The sequence below is a fragment of the Pristiophorus japonicus genome, chromosome 8 (assembly GCF_044704955.1).
Source record: "Pristiophorus japonicus isolate sPriJap1 chromosome 8, sPriJap1.hap1, whole genome shotgun sequence".
NCBI lineage: Eukaryota > Metazoa > Chordata > Chondrichthyes > Pristiophoridae > Pristiophorus > Pristiophorus japonicus.
In genome coordinates this window covers 242,128,679-242,151,486 of record NC_091984.1, presented here as the reverse complement: position 1 = coordinate 242,151,486, position 22,808 = coordinate 242,128,679, and the positions used below count along the sequence as shown (strand labels likewise).

Below are 22,808 nucleotides of genomic sequence, written 5' to 3'. Positions count from 1 at the left end.
CTCTCACACTCTCCCTATCCTCTCTCACACTCTCTCTATCCTCTCTCACACTCTCTCTATCCTCTCTCACACTCTCCCCTATCCTCTCTCACACTCTCTCTATCCTCTCTCACACTCTCCCTATCCTCTCACACTCTCTGCATCCTCTCTCACACTCTCTCTATCCTCTCTCTCACTCTCTGCATCCTCTCTCACACTCTCTCTATCCTCTCTCACACTCTCTCTATCCTCTCTCACACTCTCTCTATCCTCTCTCACACTCTCTCTATCCCTCTCACACTCTCTCTATCCTCTCTCACACTCTCCCTATCCTCTCTCACACTCTCCCTATCCTCTCTCACACTCTATCCACTCTCACACTCACTCTATTCTTTCTCACACTCTATCCTCTCTCACACTCTATCTATCCTCTATCACACTCTCTCTATCCTCTCTCACACTCTCTCTATCCTCTCTCACACTCTCTCTATCCTCTCTCACACTCACTCTATCCTTTCTCACACTCTCTCTATCCTCTCTCACACTCTCTCTATCCTCTCTCACACTCACTCTATCCTTTCTCACACTCTCTCTATCCTCTCTCACACTCTCTCTATCCTCTCTCACACTCTCTCTATCCACTCTCACACTCTCCCTATCATCTCTCACACTCACTCTATCCTTTCTCACACTCTATCCTCTCTCACACTCTCTCTATCCACTCTCACACTCTCCCTATCGTCTCTCCCACTCACTCTATCCTTTCTCACACTCTCTCTATCCTCTCTCACACACTCCCTATCCTCTCTGACACTCTCCCTATCCTCTCTCACACTCTCCCTATCCTCTGTCACACTCTATCCACTCTCACACTCTCCCTATCGTCTCTCACACTCACTCTATTCTTTCTCACACTCTATCCTCTCTCACACTCTATCTATCCTCTATCACACTCTCTCTATCCTCTATCACACTCTCTCTATCCTCTCTCACACTCTCTCTATCCTCTCTCACACTCTCTCTATCCTCTCTCACACTCTCCCTATCCTCTCTCACACTCTCCCTATCCTCTCTCCCATTCTCTCTATCCTCTCTTACACTCTCCCTATCCTCTCTCCCATTCTCTCTATCCTCTCTCACACTCTCCCTATCCTCTCTCACACTCTCTATCCAATCTCACACTCTCTCTATCCTCTCTCACACTCTATCTATCCTCTATCACACTCTCTCTATCCTCTATCACACTCTCTCTATCCTCTCTCACACTCTCTCTATCCTCTCTCACACTCTCTCTATCCTCTCTCACACTCTCCCTATCTTCTCTCACACTCTCCCTATCCTCTCTCACACTCTCCCTATCCTCTCTCCCATTCTCTCTATCCTCTCTTACACTCTCCCTATCCTCTCTCCCATTCTCTCTATCCTCTCTCACACTCTCCCTATCCTCTCTCACACTCTCTATCCAATCTCACACTCTCTCTATCCTCTCTCACACTCTCTCTAACCTCTCTCACACTCTCTCTATCCTCTCTCCCACTCTCTCTATCCTCTCTCACACACTCTCTATCCTTTCTCACACTCTCTCTATCCTCTCTCACACTCTCTCTATCCTCTCTCACACTCTCTCTATCCTCTCTCACACTCTCCCTATCTTCTCTCACACTCTCCCTATCCTCTCTCACACTCTCCCTATCCTCTCTCCCATTCTCTCTATCCTCTCTTACACTCTCCCTATCCTCTCTCCCATTCTCTCTATCCTCTCTCACACTCTCCCTATCCTCTCTCACACTCTCTATCCAATCTCACACTCTCTCTATCCTCTCTCACACTCTCTCTATCCTTTCTCACACTCCCTCCATCCTCTCTCACACTCTCTCTATCCTTTCTCACACACTCTCTATCCTTTCTCACACTCTCCCTATCCTCTCTCACACTCTCTCTATCCTCTCTCACACTTTATCCTCTCTCACACTCTCTCTATCCTCTCTCACACTCTCTCTATCCTCTCTCACACTCTCTCTATCCTCTCTCACACTCTCCCTATCCTCTCTCACACTCTCCCTATCCTCTCTCACACTCTCTGTATCCTCTCTCACACTCTCTCTATCCTCTCTCACACTCTCTCTATCCTCTCTCAGACTCTCTCTGTCCTCTCTCACACTCTCTCTATCCTCTCTCACACTCTCCTATCCTCTCTCACACTCTTCCTATCCTCTCTCACACTCTCCCTATCCTCTCTGACACTCTCCCTATCCTCTCTCACACTCTCCCTATCCTCTGTCACACTCTATCGTCTCTCACACTCTCCCTATCCTCTCTCACAATCTCCCTAGCCTCTCTCACTCTCTCAATCCTCTCTCACTCTCTCTCCATCCTCTCTCATAAGTATCCACAACAACCAAGAACATTTTGCCTCGAAACAGACCAGTGAAGTCAACATCCTAGACCACTGTTTGGAGGGCCATGACCACAAACCTAGCAGTGTCTCCCTGGTTGCATTGCTCAGTTGAGAGTAAGTGTTGCATTGGCGCACGCAAGACTCCAAATCTGAGTCGATGCCAGGTCACCACACATGGGATCTGGTTAAAGCTTTCATCATTACTATGCCTGGGTGGGTACTGTGTAGGTTGTGTATGAACGTTTCCCTGCCTTTCTTAGGCAAAACCACGCGATTACCCACAAAAGACAGTCCGCCTGTATGGACATTTCGTCTTTGCGCCGCTGGAACGGCTTGATCTCTTCATGCATCTACTGCTGGGACGCTGGATCAGCTCCCATGGAGGACACAGGTTTTTACAAGGGACAGTAAAGGATTCTGGCTGGTCCAGGTCGTGATCTAGCGGGCCGTAATGGGTGACTTTGTTTTCAAATGCATCCATCACCAAAAGCAAGTCTGCAGGCTGTGCCATTTCCACCCGGTGGTGGGCAATGGTAGCTGACTGAGAGCATCAACACAGTTCTCTGTGTCTGGTCTGTGCCGAATTACATCGTTATATGCAGACAGCGTGAGCGCCCATCTTTGGATTCGAGCAGAGGCATTGGTATTAATACCTTTGCTCTCTGAGAATAGCGATATGAGCAGTTTATGGTCAGTTTATAACTCAAACTTAAGCCTAAACAAATACTGGTGCATTTTTTTCACCCGGTAAACGCATGCCAGAGCTTCTTTTCCAATCATGCTGTAGGCCCTTTTGGCCTTGGACAAACTCCTGGAAGCATAAGTGACCGGTTGCAATGTTCCCAATTCATTTGCTTGTTGTAACACACACCCGACCCCTTACGAAGACACATCGCAAGCTCGCACTAAATGTTTACATGGGTCATACAGAACAAGCAGTTTGTTGGAACATAACAGATTTCTGGCTTTCTCAAAAGCAGTTTCTTGTGATTTCCCCCACACCCAGTCATCTCCCTTGTGTAGCAACATGTGTTGTTAGAGGTTCTAGCAAGGTGCTTAACCCGGGTTGGAAATTACCAAAATAATTGAGGAGTCCCAGGAACGACTGCAGCTCCGTCACTTTCTGTGGTCTCGGCGCGTTCTTGATGGCCTCCGTCTTGGTGTCGGTGGGTCTGATGCCGTCTGCCGTGATACTTCTCCCGAAGAACTTGACCTCTGGCGCCAGGAAAACATACTTCGAGCGTTTCAACCTGAGTCCCACACGATCTAGCCAACTTAGAATCTCTTCCAAGTTCTGTAAGTGTTCGATGGTGTCCCGACCTGTGATCAATATGTCGTCCTGGAAAATCACGGTGCGCGGAACCGACTTTAGCAGACTCTCCATGTTCCTTTGAAAAATAGCCGCGGCCGATCAAATCCCAAACGGGCATCTATTGTAGATGAACAGACCTTTGTGCGTGTTGATGCAGGTGAGGCCTTTCGAAGATTCCGCCAGCTCCTGCGTCATGTAGGCCGAGGTCAGGTCCAACTTGGTGAACGTCTTCCCTCCTGCCAGCGTCACAAACAGGTCGTCTGCCTTGGGTAGCGGGTACTGGTCCTGCAGTGAAAAACGGTTAATCGTTACTTTATAGTCCGCACAAATTCTGACCGTGCCGTCGCCCTTGAGAACCGGAACAATCGGACTGGCCCACTCATTCAACTCAACCGGCACGATGATGCCCTCTTGTTGCAGCCTGTCCAGCTCAATCTCCACTTTCTCTCGCATCATGTATGGCACCGCACGGGCCTTGTGGTGGATGGGTTGTGTACCGGGAACCAAGTGGATCTGCACCTTTGCCCGAGAGAAATATCCAATGCTTGGCTCATACAACGACGGAAACTTGCTCAAAACCTGGGCACATGAGGCGTCGTCGACGGACGAGAGCACTCGGATGTCGTCCCAGTTCCAGCAGATTTTTCCCAGCCAGCTTCTGCCGAACAGTGTGAGGCCATCTCCTGGTATAATCCATTGTGGTAGTTCGTGCACCACTCCAGCATAGGAGACTTTTACTGCTGCACTGCCAATTACAGGGATCAGCTCTTTAGTGTAAGTTCTCAGCTTGGTATGAATCGGGTATGAATTGGTATGAATCCTTTGTGCCTTGTTGCACCACAGCCTGTCGAATGCCTTTTTGCTCATGACTCGCACCCGTGTCCAATTCCATGGATACTGGAATTCCGTTCAGTTCAACTTTTAACATGATCGGTGGACATTTTGTGGTGAAGGTGTGTACCCCATACACTTCTGCCTCCTCGGTTCGAGTCTCTAGTTCAGTTTGATCCACCATGGATTGGTTTTCCTCTGCAACGTGGTGGTTTGCAGGGTTTGCAGCTTATCTGCACATTCGCTGGAGGTGTCTCATTGTTCCACAGCGTTTGCACACATAGTGTTTGAAGCAGCATTGATGGACTCAATGATCACCTCCGCAGCGCCAACAAGGTGTTAACTGCCTTGCATTAACGCTTGATGGCGGACTCTGGGTCATCTGAGGTCGTGCAGCTGCAGGCGCGTACGTTCTGCCATATGCATTCCTGCCTGAAAACAACGTTACTTTGTGTACAGTACTTGCTGATGCATCTTTATGCTGAGAAATTAGTTTGGTGTTATCGCTGGTGAACATAAATGCCTGGGCTATCGTTATGGCTTTGCTCAGGTTCGGTGTTTCAACAGTCACTAGTTTGCGGAGGATAACCTCATGACCAATGCCAAGCTCAAAAGGTCTCTTAGCATTTGCTCCAGGAATCCACCGAATTTGCAATGTCCTGTAAGGCGCCTTAGTTCAGTGAAGTAGTTCGCCACTTCCTGGCCTTCAGACCGTTGACATGTGTAGAATCGATATCTTGCCATCAGAACACTCACCTTCGGATTTAGGTACTCCCGGACCAGCGTACACAGTTCTTCATACGATTTGGTTGTTGGTTTCACCAGAGCTAGAAGATTCTTCATGAGGCCGTAGGTTGTTGCCCCACAGACAGTGAGGAGGATCACCCTTCGTTTGGCAGCGTTCACACTCCCTTCCAGCTCGTTGGCCACAAAGTATTGGTCAAGTCGCTCCATGAAGGCTTCCCAATCGTCACCTTCTGAGAATTTCTCCAGGATACCAACAGTTCTCTGCATTTTCACGTGATGGTTCACTATCTATTACTCGTCGTCAGTTATTATGTTTCAAAGCAATGTGACTGAGTACTGTAGACTTGAGTAAATGTGACCTTAGTCTCTTTATTCTGACTCCAGAGTGCCGGCACAGCATGGGAGGCCTGCTTATATGCAGCGCTCCCAAGGGATGCTGGGATCCCTTGGGACTCCAACAGATGCACCCCCTGATGGTGGTAGAATGCTGGTTACAAGATGTTGAATACATAACAGATGACCAATCACGTTACAGGTAGCACTGTGCAGATGAAAGCAGTACACAGAACGGATGAGAATACATTTACGTTTCTTTACAAGTTACTAAACAGTGCAAAGACTTTCATTATACATGGCACAACACAGGTGTGTCTCAGTACATGGGGCTCGATGTATACAAGCAGATTAACAAGTACAGGCCAAGGGGGGTCTGATTCCAGCCCCTGGGTTTATCAAGGCGGAAGGGCCTTAAACTGTGGCTTTTCCCCACCGTGCCTTTGCGGCGACTGCACCGACCTTTAGTGTGTCCCTCAGCATGTACTCCTGGACCTTGGATTGTGTCAGTCTGCAACACTCGGCCGTGGACATCTCCTTGCTCTGGAAGACCAGCAAGTTTCGGGAAGACCAAAGTGCGTCTTTCACAGAGTTGATGGCCCTCCAGCAGCAGATGATGTCTGTCTGGGTGTGTGTCCCTGGGAACAGCCCGTAGAGCACAGAGTCCTGTGTTACGGAGCTGCTTGGGATGAACCTCGACAGCAACCACTACATCTCCTTCTAGACCTGCCATGCAAAGGGGCAATCCCGAAGGAGATGGATGACTGTCTCGTCCGCACCACAGCCAACTCTGGGGCAGAGTGCCGTGTCTCTGAAACCCTGGCTGTACATGAAGGATCTGACAGGTAGGGCCCTCCTCACCGCCAACCAAGCGACGTCTTGGTGCTTGTGTGAAAGCTCTGACAATGAAACGTTCTGCCAAACGAGTTCGACAGTCTGCTCGGGGAACTGTCCGACAAGATCCATCATCTCCTTCTTCCGTCGGGCGTCCAGGACCTTGCGTGCTGACCACTGCTTTATGGCCTTGTGGTCAAAGGTGTTTTTCTTGAAAGACTTTTCCACGAAGGACAGGTGGACAGGCATGGTCCAACTGGTTGGAGAGTTCTGCGGCAGCATGGCCAGACCCATCTTCACAACACCGGGGACAGATAGAATCTCAGCACGTAGTCCCCGCTCCACTCCCCCGCCCCAGGCCCACTCCCCCACCGCTCCCTATTCGCATCAACCCCTCCCTGTGGCAGCGAGTTCCACATTCTCACCGCTCTCTGGGTAAAGCATTTTCTTCTGAATTCCCCATTGGATTTCTTGGATCTTATATTGACTGTCTCTAGTTATTCTCTTCCCCACAAGTGGAAACACTCGCTCTGTATCCACTCGATCAAAACCTAGTGGTGTGCCGCAGGGTTCAGTGCTGGGACCCCAGCTCTTTACAATATACATCAATGATTTAGATGAAGGAATTGAGTGTAATATCTCCAAGTTTGCAGATAACACTAAGCTGGGTGGCGGTGTGAGCTGTAAGGAGGACGCTAAGAGGCTGCAGGGTGACTTGGACAGGTTAGGTGAGTGGGCAAATGCATGGCAGATGCAGTATAATGTGGATAAATGTGAGGTTATCTACTTTGATGGCAAAAACGTGAAGGCAGAATATTATCTGAATGGTGGCAGATTAGGAAAAGGGGAGGTGCAACAAGACCTGGGTGTCATGGTACATCAGTCATTGAAAGTTGGCATGCAGCTACAGCAGGCGGTGAAGAAGGCAAATGGTATGTTGGCCTTCATAGCTAGGGGATATGAGTATAGGAGCAGGGAGGTCTTACTGCAATTGTACAGGGCCTTGGTGAGGCCTCACCGGAATATTGTGTTCAGTTGGTCTCCTAATCTGAGGAAGGACATTCTTGCTATTGAGGGAGTGCAGCGAAGGTTCACCAGACTGATTCCCGGAATGGCTGGACTGACATATGAAGAGAGACTGGATCGACTGGGCCTGTATTCACTGGAGTTTAGAAGAATGAGAGGGGGTCTCATAGAAATATATAAAATTCTGACGGGATTGGACAGGTTAGATGCAGGAAGAATGTTCCCGATGTTGGGGAAGTCCAGAACCAGGGGACACAGTCTAAGGATAAGGGGTAAGCCATTTAGGGCCGAGATGAGGAGAAACTTCTTCACTCAGAGAGTGGTGAACCTGTGGAATTCCCTACCGCAGAGAGTTGTTGATGCCAGTTCATTGGATATATTCAAGAGGGAGTTAGATATGGCCCTTCCGGCTAAAGGGATCAAGGGGTATGGAGAGAAAGCAGGAAAGGGGTACTGAGGTGCATGATCAGCCACGATCTTATTGAATGTCGTGCAGGCTCGAAGGGCCGAATGGCCTACTCCTGCACCTATTTTCTATGTTTCTATAATTTTAACAAGACCTCTATTAGGTCACCCCTCAGCCTTCTTTTTTCAAGAGAAAAAAAAAAGAGACCCAGCCTGTTCATCCTTTCCTGATATGTAACCCTCGCATTTCTGGTATCATCCTTGTAAATCTTCTCTGCACGCTCTCCAGTGCCTCTATATCCTTTTTATAATATGGTGACCAGAACTGCACACAGTGCTCCGAGTGTGGTCTAACCAAGGTTCGATACAGGTTTAGCATAACTTCCCTACTTTTCAATTCTATCCCTCTAGAAATAAACCCTAGTTCTTGGTTTGCTTTTTATGGCCTTGCTAACTTGTGTCGCAACCTTTAATGATTGGTGTATTTGTATCCGAGATCCCTTTGTTCCTCTACCCCACCCAGACTCACACCCTCCCAGTAATAAGTGATCTCCCTATTCTCCCCACTAAAATGTAATACCTCACGTGTATCTGTGTTGAATTTCATTTGCTAATTATATTCTCATTCTGTAAGTTTATTAATGTCCTCCTGTAATGTGTCGCAGTCCTCCTCAGTATTAACTATCCTCCAATTTGGTGTCATGCACAAATTTAGAAATTGTGTTTTTGATTCCAAATTCTAAATGGTTAATATAAATTGTGACCAACAGTGGTCCCAGCTCTGATCCTAGTGGAACACCACCACCCACTTTCTGCCCCAGTGAATAGCTGCCCTTTATCCAACTCTCTTTCTGTCTTGAGGCCAGCTAGCGATCCATTCTGCTACTTGTCCCCTGACTCTGCATTCTCTGACCTTGTTCATCAGTCTATTATGGGGTACCTTATCGAAGGTCTTTTGGAAATCTAGATAAATTACATCAATTGCATTACTCTTGTGTACTCTCTCTCTAAACTTTTCAAATAATTCAATGAGATTGATCAAGCAAGATTTTCCCTTTTGAAATCCATACTGACTATTCATTATTATATTTTTGTTTCTAGATGTTCCTCTATTTTCTCCTTTAGTCGGGATTCCATTATTTCCCTACCACCGATGTGAAGCTGATTGGTCTATAATTCCCTGGACAGGTTCTGTCCCCTAAATATCGATATTACGTTAGCTTATCCGCCAGTCCTCTGGCACTACACCTTTTTCTGCCACCTCACTATTGTTACCTGTGATTTTATCCTGACTGTCCCTATTCCAGTTCCAACCTTCCTTGCTTTATTTATGTTCCTGTAAAATATTTGACTTTGTTTTCTGTTCCTTGACAATTTCATCTCATAGTTCCTCTTTGCCTTCCTACTTGTTTTTTTGACTTCTCTCCTAATCTCTTTGTATTCTCCCTTATCATGCTCTCCCCTGCTGTCCATTACTCGTGTATGCCTCTTTCCTTACCCTCAATTGTCCCTTGTGTCTTTATTCATCCACGGTGTTTAGCTTGTTCTTGTTTTTTTAGCATATTTTTTATTCATATTTTTCCTGTTCTCTGTTGGACACCGTTTTAAATGTTTCCCATTGTTGTTCTACGTCATTGTTTGTCAATATTGTTGTCCATTTTATTTTCCCAAGTTCTCGTCTCAGCCCCTCAAAATCAGCTTTTCTCCAATCTATTACCCTGGTCTATGTCATACTTATGTCCTTCTTAATTATTATCTTAAAACGTATTATATTATGGTCACTATTGCCTCGATGTTCCCCTACTTTTACTTCTCTTATCTGCTCTGGTTCAATCCCCATTACTAGATCCAGAAAGAAAGAAAGAAGACTTGCATTTAAATAGCGCCTTTCACGACCCCCGGACATATCAATGCATTTTTACAGCCAATAAAGTATTTTGGAGTGTAGTCACTGTTGTAATGGGGGAAACGCAGCAGTCAAATTGTGATGTAGATTAAGGGATAAATATTGGCCAGGACACCGGGGAGAACTGCTCTTGTTTGAAATAGTGCCATGGGATCTTTTCCATCCACCTGAGAGCAGACAGGGCCTCGGTTTAACGTCTCATCTGAAAGACGGCACCTCCGACAGTGCAGCACTCCCTCAGCACCGCACTAGACTGTCAGCCTGAATTATGGGCTCAAGTTCCTGGAGTGGGACTTGAACCCACAATCTTCTGACTCCGAGGCGAGTGTGCTGAGCCACGGGTAACACTGTTCAGTAGCGAATCCTCCCTTGTTGGTCTATTTACATATTGGGTTAGAAAGGAGTCCTGTACACATTGTAGGAACTCCATTCCCTTATCCCCTTTACCTACCTCTTATATCCAATTAATCTCGGGGCAGTTGAAGTCCCCCATGATTTATTAATCTATGTTTTTTAGTTATTTCCCGAATTTGTTTGGATATTTCTTCCTCCACCTCCCTGCCACCATGAGGTGGTCTGTAGACTGGCCTATTGGGATATAAAAGGGTATGGAGCCAAGGCAGGTGGATGGAGTTAGATACAAATCAGTCACAATCTCACTGAAACGTGGAACAGGGTCCTGGGGCTGAATGGCCTCCTTCTGTTCCGATGTTCCACAAACAGTAATGTGAAAATGACCAGATTGTTGTGTATCTGTAAAGCATGCACTCCCATGTTCCGCCACCAGGGAGCTCATCCCCTGAAGTCACAAGGGATCCCAGCATCTCTTGGAAGCACTGTATATAAGCCGCCCCTAAGACCTGTTCCTCACTCTGGAGTGTCTTATTAAAGACTGAGGTCACTGTTACTTTAACCTCCCTGTGTGCAGCCTCATCTGTGTTAGGAACACAATAACTGGGACGAGTCTACGAATCTAATGCAAAGATGCAGCAAACTGTGGGCATCCTGGAGAAGTTCTCGGAGGGTGAGGACTGGGAAGCCTATGTCGAACGGCTAGACCCGTACTTTGTAGCCAACGAGCTGGACGGAGAAGGAAGCGCTGCAAAAAGGAGAGCGGTCCTCCTCACAGTCTGCAGGGCACCGACCTACAGCCTCATGAAGAATCTTCTGGCTCCGGTGAAACCCACAGATAAGTCATGAGAGGAGCTGTGTACACTGGTTCGGGAGCATCTTAACCCGAGGGAGAGCGTGCTGATGGCGAGGTATCGGTTCTACACGTGCCAGCGATCTGAAGGTCAGGAAGTGGCGAGCTACGTCGCCGAGCTAAGGTGACTTGCAGGACAATGTGAGTTTGATGGCTACCTGGAGCAAATGCTCAGAGACTTTTTTGTACTGGTCATTGGCCACGAGACCATCCTACAAAAACTTTTGACTGTAGAGACACCGACCCTCAGTAAGGCCATTGTGATAGCACAGGCGTTTATGTCCACCAGTGATAACACCAAACAAATCTCTCAGCACACAAGTGCTAGCAATGTTCATAAATTAACTGGAACTGTGTTTGCGAGCAGAAATGTACAGGGCAGAACCCACGAGTCTGCAACTGCCAGCAGGCCTCAGGTGACCCAGATGACTCAGAGTCCGCAACAAATGATGAATGCAAGGCAATTCACACCTTGTTGGCGTTGTGGAGGCTTCCATTCAGCCTATTCATCCCGCTTCAAAGGGTATGTTTGCAAGAGCTGTGGAACAATGGGGCACCTCCAACGAGCTTGCAAACGAGCTGCAAGCTCTGCAAAACCTGCTAACCACCACGTGGCAGAGGAAGATCGGTCCAAGGTGGATCAAAGCAATTTTGAGCCTCAGAGAGAGGAGGCAGATGCTGAAGTACACGGGGTGCACACATTGTCGCCGAAATGTCCACCTATAATGCTAAATATAAAATTGAATGGCTTACCCATAGCCATGGAACTGGGCACTGGTGCTAGCCAATCCATCATGAGTAAAAAGATGTTTGAGAGACTGTGGTGCAACAAAGCACTCAGACCAGCCCTGAGCCCCATCCACACGAAACTGAGAATGTACACCAAAGAGCTTATCACTGTCCTGGGCAGCGCCGTGGTCAAGGTCACCTACGAGGGCTCGGTGCACGAACTGCCACTCTGGATTGTCCCGGGCGATGGCCCACATTGCTTGGAAGGAGCTGGCTGGGCAAAATCCGCTGGAACTGGGATGGCACCCGAGCGCTATCACATGTCGATGAGGCCTCATGTACCCAGGTTCTTAACAAATTTCCTTCCCTTTTTGAGCCAAGCATTGGAAACTTTTCCAGGGTGAAGGTGTGGATCCACTTGGTCCCAGAGGCACGACCCATTCACCACAAGGCGCGAGCGGTACCTCACATGATGAGGGAGCGAGTGGAAATCGAGCTGGACAGGCTGCAATGCGAGGGCATCATCTCCCCAGTGGAATTCAGCAAGTGGGCCAGCCCGATTGTTCCAGTACTCAAAAGTGATGGCACGGTCAGGATTTGCGGCAATTATAAAGTAACTATTAATCGTTTCTCGCTACAGGACCAATACCCGCTACCTAAGGCAGACGACCTATTTGCGACGTTAGCAGGAGGCAAGACGTTCACCAAGCTCGACCTGACTTCGGCCTACATGACGCAGGAGCTGGAGGAGTCTTCGAAGGGCCTCATCTGCATCAACACGCACAAGCGACTGTTCATCTACAACAGATGCCCGTTTGGAATTCGGTCGGCTGCAGCGATCTTCCAGAGAAACATGGAGAGCCTACTCAAGTCGGTACCACACACGGTGGTTTTTCAGGACGACATATTGGTCACGGGTCGGGACACCGTCGAGCACCTACAAAACCTGGAGGTGGTCCTCCAGCGACTGGATGGCGTAGGGCTGCGGCTGAAGAGGTCGAAATGCATCTTCATGGCAACAGAAGTGGAGTTTTTGGGGAGAAAGATCGCGGCGGATGGCATTCGGCCCACAGACGCCAAGACAGAGGCTATCAGGAACACGCCCAGGCCACAGAACGTCACGGAGCTGTGGTCGTTCCTGGGACGACTCAACTATTTTGGTAACTTCCTACTGAGTTTAAGCACCCTCTTAGAGCCCCTACATGTATTATTGCGTAAAGGTGAGAACTGGGTATGGGGAAAAAAACAAGTAATTGCTTTTGAGAAAGCCAGAAACATTTTATGCTCCAACAAGCTGCTTGTATTGTATAACCCGTGTAAAAGACGTGTGCTAGCATGTGATGCGTCGTCGTACGGAGTCGGGTGTGTATTACAACAAGCAAAGTTACGGGGAAGTTGCAATCTGTCGCCTATGCTTCCAGAAGCTTGTCTAAGGCCGAGAGGGCCTACAGCATGATTGAGAAAGAGGCATTAGCGTGTGTGTTCAGGGTAAAGAAAATGCATCAGTACCTGTTTGGCCTCAAATTTGAGCTGGAAACCGATCATAAGCCCCTAACATTCCTGTTCGCTGAAAACAAGGGGATAAATACTAATGCCTCAGCCCACATACAAAGGTGGGCACTCACGCTATCAGCGTATAACTATACCATCCTCCACAGGCCAGGCACCGAGAACTGTGCGGATGCTCTCAGTCGGCTACCATTGCCCACCACGGGGGTAGAAATGGCGCAACCTGCAAACTTGTTGATGGTGGCGCAGCCCGCAGACTTGTTGATGGTCATGGAAGCGTTTGAAAATGATAAATTACCTGTCACGGCCCGCCAGATTAGGACTTGGACCAGCCAAGATCCTCTGCTGTCCCTAGTAAAAAAACTGTGTAATGCATGGGAGCTGGGCCAGCATCCCCGTTGAAATGCAAGAGCTAATCAAGCCGTTCCAGCGGCGAAAGGACGAGCTGTCCATTCAGGCAGACTGCCTGTTGTGGGGTAACCGCGTAGTGCTACCCAAAAAGGGCAGGGAGATATTCATCTCGGATCTCCACAGCACACACCCGGGTATAGTAATGATGAAAGCGATAGCCAGCTCCCACGTGTGGTGGCCCGGTATCGACTCTGACTTAGAGTCCTGTGTACGGCAGTGCAGCGTATGTGCTCAGTTTGAGCAACACGCCCAGAGAGGCACCACTAAGTTTGTGGTCCTGGCCCTCCAGACCATGGTCGAGGATCCATGTCGACTATGCGGGCCCGTTTCTCGGTAAAATGTTCCTGGTGGTGGTGGATGCTTTTTCAAAATGGATTGAATGTGAAATAATGTCGGGAAGCACCGCCATCACCACCATTGAAAGCCTGAGGGCCATGTTTGCCACCCACGCCCTGCCAGACATACTGGTCAGTGACAACGGGCCATGTTTCACCAGTGCCGAATTTAAAGAATTCATGACCCACAATGGGATCAAACATGTCACCTCGGCCCCGTTTAAACCAGCCTCCAATGGGCAGGCAGAGCGGGCAGTACAAACAATCAAACAGAGCCTTAAACAAGTCACAGAAGGCTCACTCCAAACCCGCCTGTCCCGAGTACTGCTCAGCTACCGCACGAGACCCCACTCGTTCACAGGGGTGCCCCCGGCTGAGCTACTCATGAAAAGGACACTTAAAACCAGACTCTTGCTGGTTCACCCCAACCTGCATGATCAGGTAGAGAGCAGGCGGCAGCAACAAAATGTAAACGATGGTCGCGCCACTGTGTCACGGGAAATTGATCTGAATGACCCTGTGTAAGTGCTAAACTGTGGACATGGTCCCAAGTGGATCGCGGGCACGGTGATAGCTAAAGAAGGGAGTAGGGTGTTTGTAGTCAAACTAGACAATGGACAAATTTGCAGAAAGCACCTGGACCAAACGAGGCTGCGGTTCACAGACTGCCCTGAACAACCCACAGCAGACACCACCTTTTTCAAGCCCACAACACACACCCAAAGGATCAACGACACCACCCCGGACCAGGAAATCGAACCCATCACGCCCAACAGCCCAGCAAGGCCAGGCTCACCCAGCAGCCCTGCAGGGCCAACAACACGCCAGCCCAGCGAGGGCACAGCCAACACACCAGAACAGACATTTGTACCGAGGCGGTCCACCAGGGAAAGAAAGGCTCCCGACCGCCTCACCTTGTAAATAGTTTTCACTTTGACTTTGGGCGGGGAGTGATGTTGTGTATCTGTAAAGCATGCACTCCCATGTTCCGCCACCAGGGAGCGCATCCCCTGAAGTCCCAAGGGATCCCAGCATCCCTTGGGAGCACTGTATATAAGCCGGCCCCTAAGGCCCGATCCTCACTCTGGAGTGTCTTAATAAAGACTGAGGTCACTGTTACTTTAACCTCCCTGTGTGCAGTCTCATCTGTGTTAGGAACACAATACAGATAATCTGCTTTAGTGATGTTGGTTGAGGGATAAATATTGGCTCCAGAACACCGGGATAACCCCCTGCTCTTCTTTGAAATAGTGCCATGAGATTTTTTACATCCACCTGAGGGAGCAGACGGTTTAACGCCTCATCCGAATACACTGAGGGGTGTCTGGCCCCGCCCTGAGGGAGGTGTTCCCCGTTAATATGCTGTGGTTTTATTGTGATGCAGATACCGTATATTGTGCTGAGCTCGCCCCTGTCGGACACAAAGCCCAGAATGCACCCTGTGTTCTTTGGTGAAAGCATTGAAGTCAATTGTGAATCAGCACCGGAAATACGGTAAGTGCTGAGGGAGATGCAGGGTTTGCTAATGCACTGTGTACTTGTCCAGGGAAAGCTCGCTGTGCATGATCTTGCAGTGAGGGGGCGCAGGGGGGGAGTACGGGTCACAGATCCAGCACGAGAGTGACAAAGCCATCCTGTGGCAACCCTGGCGAGGCTGGGAGTGGGTGTTAGTCAATATTCTGTGGGGGGGAGCAGGAGAGTGGGATTAGACTGGGTGGGATATACATAAGAACATAAGAATAAGGAACAGGAGTAGGCCATCTAGCCCCTCGAGCTTGCTCCGCCATTCAACAAGATCATGGCTGATCTGGCCGTGGACTCAGCTCCACTTACCCGCCCGCTCCCCATAACCCTTAATTCCCTTATTGGTTAAAAATCTATCTATCCGTGATTTGAATACATTCAATGAGCTAGCCTCAACTGCTTCCCTGGGCAGAGAATTCCACAGATTCACAACCCTCTCGGAGAAGAAATTCCTTCTCAACTCGGTTTTAAATTGTCTCCCCCGTATTTTGAGGCTGTGCCCCCTAGTTCTAGTCTCCCTGACCAGTGGAAACAACCTGTCTGCCTCTATCTTGTCTATCCCTTTCATTATTTTAAATGTTTCTATAAGATCACCCCTCATCCTTCTGAACTCCAACGAGTAAAGACCCAGTCTACTCAATCTATCATCATAAGGTAACCCCCTCATCTCCGGAATCAGCCTAGTGAATCATCTCTGTACCCCCTCCAAAGCTAGTATATCCTTCCTTAAGTAAGGTGACCAAAACTGCATGCAGTACTCCAGGTGCGGCCTCACCAATACCCTATACAGTTGCAGCAGGACCTCCCTGCTTTTGTACTCCATCCCTCTCGCAATGAAGGCCAACATTCCATTCGCCTTCCTGATTAGCTGCTGCACCTGCAAACTAACTTTTTGGGATTCATGCACAAGGACCCCCAGGTCCCTCTGCACCACAGCATGTTGTAATTTCTCCCCATTCAAATAATATTCCCTTTTACTGTTTTTTAGTTTCATGCACAAGGACCCCCAGGTCCCTCTGCACCACAGCATGTTGTAATTTCTCCCCATTCAAATAATATTCCCTTTTACTGTTTTTTTTCCAAGGTGGATGACCTTACACTTTCCGACATTGTATTCCATCTGCCAAACCTTAGCCCATTCGCTTAACCAGGCTATCTAAATCTCTTTGCAGCCTCTCTGTGTCCTCTACACAACCCGCTTTCCCACTAATCTTTGTCATCTGCAAATTTTGTTGCACTACACTCTGTCCCCTCTTCCAGGTCATCTATGTATATTGTAAACAGTTGTGGTCCCAGCACCAATCCCTGTGGCACACCACTAACCACCGATTTCCAACCCGAAAAGGGCCCATTTATCCCGACTCTCTGCTTTCTGTTAGCTAGCCAATTCTCGATCCATGCTAATACATTTCCTCTGACTCCGCGTACCTTTATCTTCTGCAGTAACCTTTTGTGTGGCACCTTATCGAATGCTTTTTAGAAATCTAAATACACCACATCCATCGGTACACCTCTATCCACCATGCTCGTTATATCCTCAAAGAATTCCAGTAAATTAGTTAAACATGATTTCCCCTTCATGTATCCATGTTGCGTCTGCTTGATTGCACTATTCCTATCTAGATGTCCCGCTATTTCTTCCTTAATGATAGCTTCAAGCATTTTCCCCACTACAGATGTTAAACTAATCGGCCTATAGTTACCTGCCTTTTGTCTGCCCCCTTTTTTAAACAGAGGCGTTACATTAGCTGCTTTCCAATCCGCTGGTACCTCCCCAGAGTCCAGAGAATTTTAGTAGATTATAATGAATGCATCTGCTATAACTTCCGCCATCTCTTTTAATACCCTGGGATGCATTTCATCAGGACCAGGGGACTTGTCTACCTTGAGTCCCATTAGTCTGTCCAGCACTACCCCCCTAGTGATAGTGATTGTCTCAAGGTCCTCCCTTCCCACATTCCTGTGACCAGCAATTTTTGGCATGGTTTTTGTGTCTTCCACTGTGAAGACCGAAGCAAAATAATTGTTTAAGGTCTCAGCCATTTCCACATTTCCCATTATTAAATCCTCCTTCTCATCTTCTAAGGGACCAACATTTACTTTAGTCACTCTTTTCCGTTTTATATATCGGTAAAAGCTTTTACTATCTGTTTTTATGTTTTGCGCAAGTTTACTTTCGTAATCTGTCTTTCCTTTCTTTCAAAGGGTACGGGGAGTGAGGGGAGAGTGGGGTTAGACTGGGTGGCTGATGAAAACCTGTTGGGCCGAATGGCCTGCTTCTGTGCTGGAACATTGGTGGAAATATCGACGGTGGAGGGAATGGGTTAACAAGTAATTTAAATGTTCATCCTGTTTGTGTAAATTGTGCTGCCAGAATGATTTGTAATTTGTAATTTGTAATTGGATATTGCTGCCTGGAACTGAAAGGCCCTTTTATTATTAAAATTCAGTTTGATAGGAACATAATCTGTGGGTTTGTGAGCTGGTCCTGTCAGTGATTCAGGGTTTAGACAAAAGATTGATTTCCCACTCGGGATTCACAGCTCGAAGACTGGCACCGAGTCTGGCCACAGAGTAAACACAGAACGTCTTCAAACGTAAACTTCAACAGTTGCTGCTGTGACATCCCAAACAAGACCCGTAGCTCGAACCCTGCCCCTGAACCCACCCTGAACCCTGCCCCTGAACCCACCCTGAACCCTGCTCCTGAACCCACCCTGAACCCTGCTCCTGAACCCATCCCTGCTCCTGACCCGACTGAGGGAGTGCCGCACTGTCGGAGAGGCAGTACTGAGGGAGTGCCGCACTGTCGGAGGGGCAGTACTGAGGGAGTGCCGCACTGTCGGAGGGGCAGTACTGAGGGAGTGCCGCACTGTCGGAGGGGCAGTACTGAGGGAGTGCCGCACTGTCGGAGGGGCAGTACTGAGGGAGTGCCGCACTGTCGGAGGGGCAGTACTGAGGGAGTGCCGCACTGTCGGAGGGGCAGTACTGAGGGAGCGCCGCACTGTCGGAGGGGCAGTACTGAGGGAGTGCTGCACTGTCGGAGGGGCAGTACTGAGGGAGTGCCGCACTGTCGGAGGGCAGTACTGAGGGAGTGCCGCACTGTCGGAGGGGCAGTACTGAGGAAGTGCCGCACTGTCGGAGGGGCAGTACTGAGGGAGTGCTGCACTGTGGGAGGGGCAGTACTGAGGGAGTGCCGCACTGTCGGAGGGGCAGTACTGAGGGAGCGCCACACTGTCGGAGGGGCAGTACTGAGGAAGCGCCACACTGTCGGAGGGGCAGTACTGAGGGAGTGCCGCACTGTCGGAGGGGCAGTACTGAGGGAGTGCCGCACTGTCGGAGGGGCAGTACTGAGGGAGCGCCACACTGTCGGAGGGGCAGTACTGAGGGAGCGCTGCACTGTCGGAGGGGCAGTACTGAGGGAGTGCCGCACTGTCGGAGGGGCAGTACTGAGGGAGCGCCACACTGTCGGAGGGGCAGTACTGAGGGAGCGCTGCACTGTCGGAGGGGGTCACTATTTATCCCTCAACCAACATCACCTAACACTCATTACCTGGTCATTATGACATTGCTGTCAGTGGGATCTTGCTGCCACATTGACATTTGCTACATTACAAATGACTACACTTCAAAAGTACTTAATTGGCTGTAAAATGTTTGGGACTTCCTGAGGTTGTAGAAATGCAAATTTCGCTCTTCGATTAACAATCTGCTCAAGTGAGTTGCCCCCGCCATTTGATCCTGGAGAGTGTGAGAGAGTGTCTGACAATGTAAGTGTGTGTGTGTGGAGCAGGCTGGGACCCTGGGTGTCCCACACTAACTGCTGACTGTGTGTTTGCAGGTGTAACTCTGCGGTGAGGTACGACTCGGAGAAGCACTATCGGGACTGTATCTACTACCTGCCTGTGCCCACCGCCACCTCCTACAGCCAGACAATTATCGTCGCCCACAACTGCACATGGAGGGATTATAAATCGCAGATTGTCCTGGAGCCGCGACAGAAACCCTGCCGCTTTGAAAGCACCACCATCATCTTCCCCAAACACGCCAAGAACATTTACAGAAGCACCCTGACCCACAGACCCAGGAAATGGTTCATGTCCAGCGTGCAGCTACAAACCACCCAGTCCCTCAACCCTTGCCTGGTCTACACCGAGGGCCCGTGAGCCCAGCGATTCCTACAGATCCCCCAGAGCCCGTGAGCCCACAGATCTCCACAGATCCCCAGAGATCCCAGAGCCTGTGAGCTGTGAGATCCCCAGAGATCTGTGAGATCCCCAGCGATCACCCGTGATCCCAGAGCCCGTGAGCCCAGCGATCCCAGAGCCTGTGAGCTGTGAGATCCCCAGCGATCCCAGAGCCCGTGAGCCCAGCGATCCCAGAGTCCGTGAGCCCAGCGATCCCAGAGTCCGTGAGCTGTGAGATCCCAAGAGATCCCCAGATATCCCAGACCCCGTGATCCCACAGATCCCCAGAGATCCCCGAGCCAGCCAATGGAAATGGTTGGACTGCCAGTGTGCTCTCACTATCCTCTCTGTACATATTGCTGAATGTGGCTTGCTCTCCCGCAACCCTCGCATTCACAGCCCCGAGGACCCAGCATCCAATGGTTTATTCCGACAGTGCAGCAATCGCTGGAAGACCTTTCCCATCCGGACTGCTCGCCTGGTGATAACCGGCGGATTTGGTGTAAAGTCCCGGGACACAAGCTTTGCCCAGAGGGAGGGGGCTGCGGATTGGCGTAGCTGGGGTCCAGTTCGCTTTTGACCCAATCGATCAATGTGACGGAAGCAGTTTGTGGCCCAGGTTCACCTGAAGAATCTCGAGGAATGGCAGTAACTTTCTCCAGGAAATGTAGAACGGGATTTGGGATTTGCGACAAACAATGTAAAGCCAGTCCGCCCCCCACTCCACATGTGGCCTCCACATTCCTCACACAGTGACATTGAAAGGCATCCAATGGCCAGCCGCTAGTCGAGACAATTTGCTGATGGCCCATGAAGCCCCGCCATTATCTGCAGCTCAGGCGCAAAATATCGCCAGCGAAGATGATCCTGCAACTTTCCTAACCAAATACACAATGACTTTGCTTTCCTGCAATGCTAGATGAGATGCCCCAATGGTTTCTGGGTTACCCGGTCAATGGGCTGAAAGCTGATCGAGGGCTGAGTGCGGAGCAGATTCAATCGCGGCTTTCAAAAGGGAGTTGAATAAATACCCGAAGGAAAAGAATGGGCAGGGCTGCTGGGAAAGGGCGGGGAGTGGGACTGGCTGAGAGCGGGCACGGGCTCGAGGGGCCCAATGGCCCCCTGTGCTGTAACCTATAGACCCACTGACCCACCCACCCATTGGGGCAGGGGCAGGAGACGCAGTGCTGGAGGATTGGAGATCGGGGGTCAGGGGCTAGGGTTGGGGGCCAGGGTCGGGGGTTGAAGTCAAGGGATAGGGGTAGGAGCTGGGATTGGGGGCCAGGGTTGGGGGTCAGGGGTTGGCATCAAGGGATGGGGGTAAGAGCCTGGGTTGGGGCCAGGGTCAGAGGTTGGGGTCAAGGGCCAGGGGTAGGAGCCGGGGTTGGGGGCCAGGGTTGGGGGGTCAGGGGTTGGGGTCAAGGGACAGGGGTAGGAGCCGGGGTTGGGGGCCAGGGTTCGGGGTCAAGGAACAGAGGTAGGAGCTGTGATTGGAGGGCCAGGGTTGGGGTCGGGAGTCAGGATTGGGATTAAGGGACGGGGGGTAGGAGCTGGGGTTGGGGGTTGGGGCCAGGGTCAGAGATTGGGGTCAAGGGACGGGGGTCGGAGGTCGAGAGCGGGGTGGGCATTGTTTCCCAATGATGGTGACGGTTGCCCCGGGGAACCAATGCCAGAGGCGGGATCTGAAGCTGGTGCTCAGCAGATGCAAAGGGACCAACGCCTCCTGTTTTTGCCCAATATGGCAGGCGACACAACCTTCACGTAGCGCCTGAGAGACACGCCACATTGCCCTGCCATTGCTGGGATCATGGTATGTTTTGGATTGGGCAGCTGGATCAACCTGAGCCTGCGGATGGAATGCACACGTCTTGGACACAACTCACTCAACTCATCAATCGGTCTGCGCTGGGAGAGCAGCAATTGAAAGAGGGGAGAGAGGCCTTGGCCAAATTACTGTAAATTAGGCAATAAAATCATGGCAAAAGGCCCTTCGCATCTATTCCCCAATTTAATATTCATTAAAACTTTTAACGTGTTGAACCGATGGAGCAATTGTTCAACATTCACGGGGGGGACGCGGGGGGGGAAGAGAATGGGAAGTGAGGGGGAGGGGGAGGGAGAGAGGGGGAGGGAGAATGGGCAGTGAATGGGAGGGGGAGGGAGAGTACATTCGGCCCCTCGAGCCTGCTCCACCATTTAATACGATCATGGACTCAGCTCCACTTCCCTGCCCGCTCCCCATAACCCTTCACTCTCTTATCGCTCAATCTGTCTATCTCCACCTTAAATATATTCAATGACCCAGCCTCCACAGCTCTCTGGGGCAGAGAATTCCACAGATTTACAACCCTCTGAGAGAAGAAATTCCTCCTCATCTCAGTTTTAAATGGGCGGCCCCTTATTCTAAGACTTTGTCCCCTACTCAACTTTTCCTCATAAGTCAACCCCCTCATCCCCAGAATCAACCGAGTGAACCTTCTCTGAACAGCCTCCAATACAAGTATATCCCTCCTTAAATAAGGAGACCAAAACTGCACGCAGTACTCCAGGTGTGGCCTCACCAATACCCTGTACAGTTGTAGCAGGACTTCTCTGCTTTTATACTCTATCCCCCTTGCAATAAAGGCCAACATTCCATTTGCCTTCCTGATCACTTGCTGTACCTGAAGAGAGAGGAGGTGAGGGGGGGGGGGGAGAGGTAGTGGGGGGGGGAGGGGCAGGGAGGGAGGGGGAATGGAGAGGGGAAGGGTGTAAGGGGCGGTGGGTAGGGGGAGTGAGGGGGAGGGGCAGTGATGGGGAGGGCAGTGGGGCAGAGGGGTAGGGGGAAATTTGGTGGGTAGGGGAGGGGCAGTGGGGGAGGGGCAGTGAGGCAGAGGGGCAGGGGGAGAGTCGGTGGGTAGGGGGAGGGGCAGTGGGTAGGGGGAGTGAGGGGGAGGGCAGAGGGGCAGGGGGAGAAGCGGTGGGTAGGGGTAGTGAGGGGGAGGGCAGAGGGGCAGGGGGAGAGGCGGTGGGTAGGGGGAGGGGCAGTGGGGCGGGGGAGAGGCGGTGGGTCGGGGGAGGGGCAGTGGGGCGGGGGAGAGGCGATGGGTAGGGGAGGGGCAGTGGGTAGGGGGAGTGAGGGGGAGGGCAGAGGGGCAG

The 22,808-nt window shown here is 50.3% G+C and overlaps 1 protein-coding gene across 1 annotated transcript in view; it reads left to right on the top strand.

Moving 5' to 3' along the window:
- Nucleotides 1–19,787, top strand: part of rflna (refilin A) — a 36,792-nt gene extending 17,005 nt beyond the window's left edge. Inside the window, exons 3-4 of the mRNA XM_070888357.1 lie at nucleotides 15,344–15,453; nucleotides 19,325–19,787. Of these exons, the coding sequence (XP_070744458.1) occupies nucleotides 15,344–15,453; nucleotides 19,325–19,649 (435 nt within the window). The 3' untranslated portion in view covers nucleotides 19,650–19,787. The remainder of the gene's footprint in view (nucleotides 1–15,343; nucleotides 15,454–19,324) is intronic.
- The last annotated feature ends 3,021 nt before the right edge of the window (nucleotides 19,788–22,808 follow it).